The sequence below is a fragment of the Podarcis muralis genome, chromosome 15, assembly GCF_964188315.1.
Source record: "Podarcis muralis chromosome 15, rPodMur119.hap1.1, whole genome shotgun sequence".
In the NCBI taxonomy this organism is placed as follows: domain Eukaryota; kingdom Metazoa; phylum Chordata; class Lepidosauria; order Squamata; family Lacertidae; genus Podarcis; species Podarcis muralis.
In genome coordinates this window covers 33,335,157-33,345,305 of record NC_135669.1, presented here as the reverse complement: position 1 = coordinate 33,345,305, position 10,149 = coordinate 33,335,157, and the positions used below count along the sequence as shown (strand labels likewise).

Here is a 10,149-nt window from a genome sequence, read left to right as displayed (position 1 = left end):
CACGCCCCCACCTGCTCTCCGCCCTCTGGTGCCAGATCATGAAGCTCCGCCACTGGGGGGGGGGGGCGCATTTCATAATTGGGATGGCATTTCTGAGAAGACCCTCTGGTGCAGTCACAGACCCCCAAGGTTCACTCAGTGACAGAACTATCAACAGAGGCTCCCTAGCACTTTACCTGTAATTGTGGAACCAATTAATGACGGTGCTGGTCTTCAAGTTGAGCTGTGTGGCGAGCTCCTCAATGGTTTTTGGTGATGGGTATGGCTTTTGCTGATAGGCTCGCTTCAGAGCTTCTTTCTCTTCTGGGGCCAACACGACTCGCGGCTTCTTTAGCTGATGCTGCGGCTGTGGACTGGCCCCCTGGCTGTAATCGATGCCCACCGAAGAAGACTCCGAAGGCTGGCTGTCGCTGACCGAGCTGTGCCTTCGTTTCATGTACGCTGAAAGACAAAAAGGAAACCACAGGGATCATTTCAGGCACAAAGCCAAGGAACTGGGAGAGCCGGCATGTATGAAAGGACAGATTGGTAAGCATATGGCAGTGTTGGTGCAGTGGTTAGAGTGCTGGGCTAGGACCTGGGGTGCCAGGGTTCAAATCTCCACACAGCCACGGTGCTCGCTGGGCAACCTTGGGCCAGCCACCCTCTTTCAGCCTAACATATCTCACGGGGTTGAAATGGACTGAAATTGGAGTGGGGTTGGGGCAGAGAACCATGTATGACACTTTGAGCTCCTTGGAGGAAAAGTGGGATATAAATGTATTATTAACCCTCATAAACCAAAGCCAGGATCAGATTGGCAGAGCTCATGGTCACTCTTGCCCTGGCTCTAGCCATTTTTGAGATTAAAATGGTGGGCAGTTGAGGCCTCTGGGGAGCTGGGTGGCACTGCCCTTTGCTTTGTAGCATGCGCCAATTGGCAACATTGCCCTCGATTGCCTGCCTGCAAGCCATAGAAGGAAGAGAGAAAGGGCGGAGGCAGCAGAAATCACAGCTAAGTTTATTAAATTACTAAGTAACAACAACATGTGCAGTACATTTTCTTGTAATCTTTACAGAAATGCAGCAAGTATTGATATCTCTACTTTGGAGGTAGGTGTGTTGAGGTTTTGCCCCCAGGTCACCTGGTGAGTTCTTGGCAGAGGTACAATTTTGCACCTTATACCTCAGGATTCATAGATCCTTCGCTACACCAATTTTCAATTTATGCTCAAGGGATGTCAGGTTGTAGACTTGCCCCGGAGCTCCATAGATCTGGTGTCAATAAGGGTTGACAGCACTGATGCTAGATGGACCAATGGTCCTAACGTGGTGTAAGGTAACTCATTATAGCCATTTTACAGATGGGTATAGTTGGCAATGCAGCCTGTCCGTGTTGAGTCTCCCACCTGCTCAATAACCTGTACTGTAGGTTATTCCAGGGGTAGCTAATGCGGTGCCCTTCAGATGCTGTGGACCACATTGTCTACCCCAGGCTTATTTTCAAGTCCCGGTGTTTACGGCAAGGGTAAGACATGAACCAGGGGTTTTGTGTCCAATCTCTAAGCCACTGGGGTAAATAAATTGTATGCTAATCTTTTGGTAAGTCAGAATAAGCATTCCCAACTAATGATTTTTTTGGCGGGGGGAGCAGACAGGAGCTGATGAGGGTCTGGTTCAGAATGAATCTCCCCCCGAATGAATATGATTAAACTGATGAAAATTTAAATGGGGGTGGTGGGGAACTAGGCGCTGTGAGTGTGCCTGGGCACAGAATAGCAGAGAGGCCAAAGCACTGCAGGTCGAAACAGAAGGGCCAAAGACACTTGAAAAGCTTTTGACAATGTACCTCACCAAAGACTCCAAAGTAAGCTTAGCAGTTAAGGAGTAAGAAGAGAGGTTCTCTTGTGGATCAGGGGCTGATTTAAGTTGCAGGAAGCAAAAAGTAGGAATAAATGGACAGTTCTCTGAATAGAGAGATGTAGAAGCAGGAACCCCCCACCCCCAGGATAGGTATTTTAACTTGTTTGTAAACAATCTAGGGACACAGGTGGCGCTGTGGGTTAAACCACAGAGCCTAGGACTTGCCGATCAGAAGGTCGGCGGTTCGAATCCCCGCGATGGGGTGAGCTCCCGTTGCTCGGTCCCATCTCCTGCCAACCTAGCAGTTCGAAAGCACTTCAAAGTGCAAGTAGATAAATAGGTACTGCTACGGTGGGAAGGTAAATGGCATTTCCATGCGCTGCTCTGGCTCGCTATAAGCAGCTTAGTCATGCTGGCCACATGACCCGGAAGCTGTACGCCGGCTCCCTCGGCCAATAAAGCGAGATGAGCGCCGCAACCCCAGAGTCGGTCACGACTGGACCTAATGGTCAGGGGTCCCTTTACCTTTTAAACAATCTAGAGTTAGGAGTTAAGTGTTCAGGTGGCCAAGTCTGCTGATGATACTAGATTGTTCAGGGTCATTTTTAAAAATAGATATTGTAAGAGTTCCAAAAGGACCTCTCCAAACTTGTTTGAATGGATGGTAAAATGGAAAATGCAATTCAACGTAAACAAGTACTAAAATAATTGATGCATGTCAGGGCAATAATTTTACAAATATAGTCATGGAGTCTGTACTGGTGGTGATAATTGTGCCTCATCCGTCATTGCAAGTTCAGACCCCAAGAGCATGTAAGGGGAGAAAGATGGGCATAGCTGCAGGCATGATGGAAATTACCTTTCTTTTCCATGCGTTTCATGTCCATCAACTTCTCCACGTTGTTGGGGTCGTTGAGCCATAGCTGCATGCGAACAAACGGCTCCCGGCCCTTCAAGCTCAGCTTGTGCCAGGGCTTGGGACGTGCCAGCAGATCTGAGACTGAACCTTGTGTTAGCCCCAGGATTGTCTCCCCAAACAGACGCTGACCTGCAAAGAAGCCAAACATCAAGTTGTATTTGTGCCATGAAGAGAGAAGACAATGCGATAGGAGAAGGCAACACAAACACACACATACATAAAAGCAAAAGGGCCCCAATGTCATTAAGGAACAGAACACCATGCCAGTTAAGCCGTTTGGGCTTCTCCTAAGGGAGGTGCAGGCAGTTTGTAGGGGGAATCCGCAACTTCTTCAACTCACTGAAAGCTGTTCTACGATTTTAAAAAATCCCAACTACATCATGTCACATTGAAGGTGGGAGCTGGCCACATTTTATATTCCACGTAGAATTCCTGGAATTTACTGAGCCAGCACATCAGGGTGTAGCCTGCAATAAATGTCTTGCCCTGGTGTGCTTGTTTTCTACATTAAGGGAGTGTTCTTTCTGACTCCCATGTCATGATACAGAAAGAGAAAGAATAATTTGTTTTTGTCAGAGCCTCCGCTTTTGACTCATTTCAGATTGATTCGGTTCTTGAACACATAAAATAAAAGCCAGAGGATCCAATGACTTCACCACCAAACTTGGTGATGCCTGAAATCCTTTCTGATAATCTTCTCCGTATTGTTCCAATTTTGCTAGATGTGCTGCCGAAGCGAGCATGCCTGAAATCCTTTCTGCCCTTAGGATTCTCAGTCTGGGTGCATTTGAATTTCTGTCCACTGATTGAACACCCGACACTCCTGAGAATAATGGGCTGGTATGCAGATAACATGCACAGGCCTAATTTTTACTTAATGCTAAGCCAAACTATAGCTCAGTGAGATCGAGCAAGCACGTAGTTACTCTACGGAGAGCTAAGCTGTAGTTTGGCTCAGTGTTCAATGTGTGTGAACGCAAGCTCATGGTTTGCCTTGATCTGAACAGCTATGGGCTGCAAACAAGGTGTGTCCTTGGTTTATTGCTAGTGGCTTGTTTGGGGAAGGCAGACGACAGGCCTGAGTTCACATACAATGCCAGGCCAAACCATGGCAGTGCAGCAACAGGAGAACTAAGACAGTTTGGTCTAGTGTTTTGTATGAACCAAGACAATGTTATTTTTGGTATTATTATTATTTATCACTTATAGAGTGCTCTTCAGGGTAGCTCAGTTGGTACAGCATGAGACTCTTAATCTTGGGGTCGTGGGTTTGAGTCCCATGTTGGGCAGAAGATTTCTGTATTGCAAGGGGTTGGACTAGATGACCCTTGTGGTACCTCCAGCTCTACAATTCTATGATTCTATGTACATGGTGTTTTTTAATCAACCTTAGTTACATGAATGCACGTCTTCTCCCCATGCTTTCCCCATCTGCATCCCTACTTGGCTATGGAAGTCTGATAATGACATTTCTTTTTTCTGCTCACGCATCTCCATAATTGCATATGCGAAAGTGTGTCGGGGTCAGGACAAAGAGTACCAAAATCCATACCTGGGGTGCTTAAAACTTAGAATGTTGTGAGCAGCTCTGAGGACTCCTATCAAAAAGTAGGATAGAAATCCACTGAATGGCCAGGCTCCAAATATTTAGACCTTGCCTGGGCAAGTGAGAGGTTTAATACTGCCTGCCAATTGGAGGGGTTGGTCTTATTTCTTTCTACACCTGAACTCTGAGGCCTGAGCTGTGGCAGTCCCCATAAACTCTAAATAGCTAAGACACAGCCTCATGGGCATGAGCTTCCTGCTTCAAACTCCAGGGTATCTGAAGAAAATGTTATCCAAAAGAGCTACATCCAAACAAAACTTCCAAGGCCACAAGCAGATTAAAAGAACAACCAAATTTTCACGAGTTTCTGGGTGGTCTTGGCTTCCCCTTCAATGCTTTCTAAGCTACCGGGTTTCGGTTTTCAGCTGGGAAAATTAAAGGATTGATTCCCCTGGCTGGGAACACTTCCCACTGTTTAAGGTGAGGACCCTACAACGGAGATAATGGAAACAGGGAGCAGAAGCAGATTGAAATGATTTCCAACCCGTGTTTCCATCACTGGCTCCTGCCACTCAGAGAACAGCAGATGCTCAAACTGTACTGCAGCTGGACTCCATAACAGCTCCATTCCATTAAGCTAATCAAAACCATTCAATCAATGACCCTAGTGATGCTCACCTTGGAGCCTTCCAAAGAATCTGCTAATAATTTCTCCTGCAAGTGTTTTTAAACTCTCAGTGCAGGTGGACTTCTGCTACTGGCCATGTGGAATTTAGTATGTATCTTCCTTTAGGAAAGATTCCTAGTGAACAATTCTCCCTTATAACCCTGCTTTAAGCTCAAGGCTTAGCTCCAATGCCTGGGAACAATGGCAACCGCCTCTGCCCTTTTGGCAACATGCTAATTATAAAGGCTCTTCATTTCATAATTACTGGGATGCTTCCGTCTACCCTTGTTGGTGATCCCAGGCAAGAGTCTCGAAAGCGGGCAGAGATTACAAGGCACAGCAGAGATAGAAGCACCTCCTCCAATTGCCCATCCCATCCCATCGATGTAATTTGTGCAGCAATCTTTTTTACATGAGGAAAAACCATATTTCCACTTGGAATATGTACCCCAGGCTGGCTGTTTCAGCAACCTATGCCTTATTGACCACAAGACTTGCTTTTCAAAGCCAATAGTAACTACAAATAGCCCTTTAGCTGAATCAGACCAAAGGCCTATCCAGCCTGTCACCCTGTTTCCTACAGGGACCTTGGAGAAGCCCATAAGCAGAGCACAAAGGCAATAGTCTTCTTCTCCTGCTACTGTTCTGCCGCAACCAATATTCAGTGGTGCTCTGCCTCTGAAATTTAACCATCATAGTCAACTGCTGTAAACTGGCCTAACAGGAAGTTGGCATATACTGCTAGACCATTGGTCCACCTCTCATCATCCCCTGCACTGATTGACAGCAGCTGTCTCTGGGGTTTCAGACAGGAGTCTTCCCTGGCTCTATCTGGAGAGGTTTCTGTATGGATGGTCTTTTCCCTTATCCATCCATGAGTTGGACTAATCTGAACACAACTTTTTCCCCATGAAGCTGATTATAAAATGTCCTAAACAAACAAGCCCCTTTCAAAGTTATCTGAGTCAGACATCATCGCTGCGCCAGTGAGATCCAAAATATAATTATGTGCTGTGTGAAGAACTTTAGACTGTCCTTAATCTCCTGCCAAGCAATTTCACCAAGTGATCTCCAGTGTCTATTCTTGAGACCACATTCACACACAAAGATAAACCTATTTTGATGTGCATAAGCCACAATGGTCATAAGACCACACTCTCCTATGCCCTCACATGCTGCCAGGATGACAACTTTGGAAGCTCTAAGTTTACTAGACCAGGGCTTTCCATTTCCATTTCATTTAAACTGGGGGATCATGGTTCAACTCTAACTATGGCCAGTTTCAGTTTAAAAACAAATTGGTGTAGTATAGACACCGACAACTGGGAAACACTGGCCTGTGAGTGCTCCAATTGGAGAACAGCCTTGACCACAGGTGGGCTTTGAAGACTCTCAAACTCAGGACGAAAGGGAGAAATGTGCTAAGAGGAAGGCACGCTTAGCAGACCCTCACTATGATCAACTCTCACTTGGAAACCTATGTCCCCACTGTGGAAGGATGTGTGGGTCCAGAATTGGCCTTCACAGTCACTTAGGGACTCACTGTTAAAACCATGTTTATGGAAGACAATTTTGCTCGGCTACGAATGATCACCAAAGAAGAAAGAAGGGGAAAAAAATTGACTTAAAGGCATGGGACTTGCTTTTTTAAATTAGTCATAGCTAGTGCAATGTATGATCTACAGTCTTAATGAAGGAGGAAGCTGTGGTTCACAAAAACTGAAAGGAAAAGCTTCTGAAGTCCATCTCAACCATGGGAGAGGAGCAGGGAGAGGAAGAAGCAAAGGACCCTGAGGCTGGCTGCAGCTTTTGCACGTCACAATAAGCCATAGTTTGTGGTGCAAATGCAGTCTATATTGGTATTTGCCAATATATATATATATAGTACAAATATATAGTTAAAAGTATTTGGGCAAAACCCGCTGAAAACTCAGAAGCTGACTTGGTGGATATAAGAACTTTGTGGCTGGAGTGCCCCTTTCAATGAGTAGCTAAGTCAGAATAGTGCAAAATAAATTACACAAAATTTAAGTGAAATTGGGCAAAATGGGTTCAATTTGTGTAATTTAGACAGGCCGATCACTTGGCTTTTCTTGATACAGAGTTTGGTAACTCAACCCAGAAACAGAGCAAACTCAGCCCTAGGCAGTAGTTAATCAGAATGTGACCTTGTGGCTGCTTAACGATACAAAGCAAGAATGATCACACAACACCTGCTCTGTGCTGTCTGCCCCCCGTCCCTTGCCAAGCAGTTGAATGACTGAAGTTAAGATAGCACTACTACTGTAAGAATCTAAAATTAGGGATCTCCTACATTTCAGATAATGGCTCTGGAGACGCTGTGAATCCTGCCACCATACTTTAAAGCAGCAGCTGACCAGGAGTTTGCTGCTCCTTCCATATATTTTTTTTCTATTCCTCCCTCTATCCCAGGAGTGGGGAGGATGTTGCCCTCCAGAAGTTGCAGGAGTACAACTCCCATCCATCCCTGACAAGAGAGGCCAACCATTTCTGGAGGGCCACTCAGGTTCCCCACCCCTGCTGTGTCCCTTCAAATAAGCTCTACACCCCACAGGTACTTCTAAAAAGACACTGGTGTTTTCACTCAGTGTATCTTTTGTTGTTGTTGCTTTCCACTATTTTTGCTCTTACACCCTTGTTGTACTCTATCTATCTATCTATCTATCTATCTATCTATCTATCTATTCATGCTTTTATGTTTTTATGGAGCAGACCTCAGCAACAGGAGCATGTTAACATAAACATAACTAGTTATAAATCATGCCTGTGAGACATCTGAAAGGACACCTTACTTAAATATAGGAAATCCTGCTTGTGCAGATTCACACAGTACCTGCTAACTATGTCATTGGTGGCATCTGGTTAGCTTCCAGGTACAATACAACGTGATTCTGTGCCCAGAAAAGAGCTCAAAACCATGGGTGGGGAACTTGGGACTCTCCAGATGTTGCTGGAATATAACTCCTGTAAGCCCCTGGTTGGGACTGTTGGGAGTTTGAGTTCAACCACATCTGGAGAGCTCCCCACCCCTGACTTAAATGGTCTGGTCTAGAGCAGAGGTCTTCTGCCTGTAGGAACAGATCCCTTAGCCACATTGCTGCTCGGCTTGTACCACATATGGTAAACAGTGGATCCCATATTGCAATTTTAGTTTAAAAATTAATACATGTTTGGGCTAAAGGTCATTCCCAGGTCTACTGGTAGGGAGTATCTTATTTTACTTTATCAAAATGTACATACTACTTGATTGTATAAAACCCTCTAAGTGGGCTTAGGGATTGCCTTTTTTGTACAAAGCTCACTGGTGAGATCCTGCTCCTGGGCTCTTGGCTTCCTGTGACTATGAAGTTGACACTCTATCCCTGTCAGTCCTGCACTTAAGATCTTCCAATGAGAGCCTGCTCTAAAATCCAACTTACAGGGAAGCTAACTTCACCAGGAAGAGGCCCTCCTAATATTTAAGATTTTAAAAATAAATAAGCGTATTTATTTGCTGCCATCTCACAGAACATCAGGCAGTGTACAGCAACTTAAAAAAACAAAACACCTTTAAAAGTGGAACGAACTCCCTCTGGAAGTTGTGGACTCCCCTTCCTAGGAAGTTTTTAAGCAGAGGCCATCTGTCATGGATGCTTAATTGATATTCCTGCATTGGAGGGGGTTGGAACAGGTGACCCTGGGGCTTCCTTCCAACTTTACAATTCTCTGATTCCATGAAAAGTAATTTTTATTTTATTTCACAACATTGATATACCGCTTGGCTCTAAAAGCCCTGATGCCCTGGAATTCCCTTCCAAGAGGAGTTGGCTAAACCTGTAGCCTTTCAGATGCTGCTGGCCTACAAACTCCCATCAGCTCAGCCAGCCTGACAACTGGGAGGGCTGCAGGTTAGCCACCCCTGCCATGCAGCCTCCTCCGTGCTGTCTTTCAGGAAACGTTTTAAAAAACTGGAAACTCGGATTCTGCCTTGCTACTGCTATGATATACTGTGATGTGCTGTTCTGTTTAACTGTACAATTATGTGGTTTGATCTTTTTTATCGTTGCATATAATTTCCACAATGTTGTTAAGGTGCGAGTGTTTGTGTGGAGTTTTAGAAATGTAGACAGAATGGGTTGGATCTAGAGGACATGTGTCTGCCGCAGGATTAGCAGAAGCCAGTTCCTCCCCACCCCACCTCCTCCTAATCACAGCCTTGCTTACTAAGCCAGGTGATCACAATGGTCTTAAACTAGAAAAAGAAAACAAAGGAGAGCCGCTAGCGACCTTGGCTGAGACAGATACAGACAACCAGGGGCCCCAAAACAGAGGTGCTTCCGCCCTTAGCTAATCTAGAGATTTAGGCAAACAGAGGGCAAAAAGGAAACATTGAAATATTGTTCCACACCTAATGCAAGGTTTGGGGTACATTTCTTGCCTCTTCTGCTGCGTTTTAGGCTTGTCAGCCACGCTGTAGAAAAACAAAAATCATGGAGGGGGAAAAAAGATTTATGTAAAGTGACATCAGAACAATAGTTAATAAAAGCACTTTTAAAAATGTTCCTCCTGCAGCACAAGAGGACACAGAATCAGGGACCCTGGTTTTCTGCACACTCTGAAACACGCTGAGAATTTGGCTTCCGGTGTAGAATCCAGAGGAGCCAACCTACTCTGGAGAAGCCCCGGTTTAATTTTTATTTTATTTTTAAAAGTGAGCAAGCTTCTAGCTCTCAAGGATAGGGGGAAAAAACTGAAAAAAATGTATTAATCTGTTAAAGTTCCTGAAACTAGAAGGGGTCTGGGTGGGTGGAAGGGGGGGAGGGATGATTTTACAGCTCCCTGATCCTAACTGCAGCCCACCAATTCACCCAGAGTACCCAAGCACCTCCTTCCCCTTTACGGACTTTGTCGCTGTACTAGTTTGCAATTTGGAGTACATCTTCTAGAACAGGTGGCAGTGCCTTAAATTGCTAAGGACCCACCTTAGATTTTGCTGAGTTTGCATCCACAATCTGTGCACCCACAGTCAATTGTTTGTACCTGCATAATTGATTCTGCTCATAGTAAACCTGCTGCTTTTGGCTTTTCTGGTTGCAGAATGACTTACAGTAAACCAGCGTCCCTGCATATATAGCATGCAACGACAATGCATCCAAAACCCTACAGGCCCTCGTC

At 45.2% G+C, this 10,149-nt stretch overlaps 1 protein-coding gene across 9 annotated transcripts in view; it reads right to left on the bottom strand.

Moving 5' to 3' along the window:
* Positions 1-10,149, bottom strand: part of CUX1 (cut like homeobox 1) — a 261,716-nt gene that overhangs the window by 35,134 nt on the left and 216,433 nt on the right. For 4 of the 9 annotated variants that reach the window (XM_028707528.2, XM_028707530.2, XM_028707533.2 and 1 more), the window contains 3 exons: positions 9,383-9,445; positions 2,702-2,890; positions 177-441 (listed from right to left, as the gene is read on the bottom strand). The exons of 2 other annotated variants lie outside the window; for them this stretch is intronic. In XM_028707528.2, coding sequence (XP_028563361.2) covers positions 177-441; positions 2,702-2,890; positions 9,383-9,445 — 517 coding nt within the window. The remainder of the gene's footprint in view (positions 1-176; positions 442-2,701; positions 2,891-9,382; positions 9,446-10,149) is intronic. 3 more of the 9 variants (XM_028707532.2, XM_028707534.2, XM_028707538.2) reach the window with 1 other exon arrangement.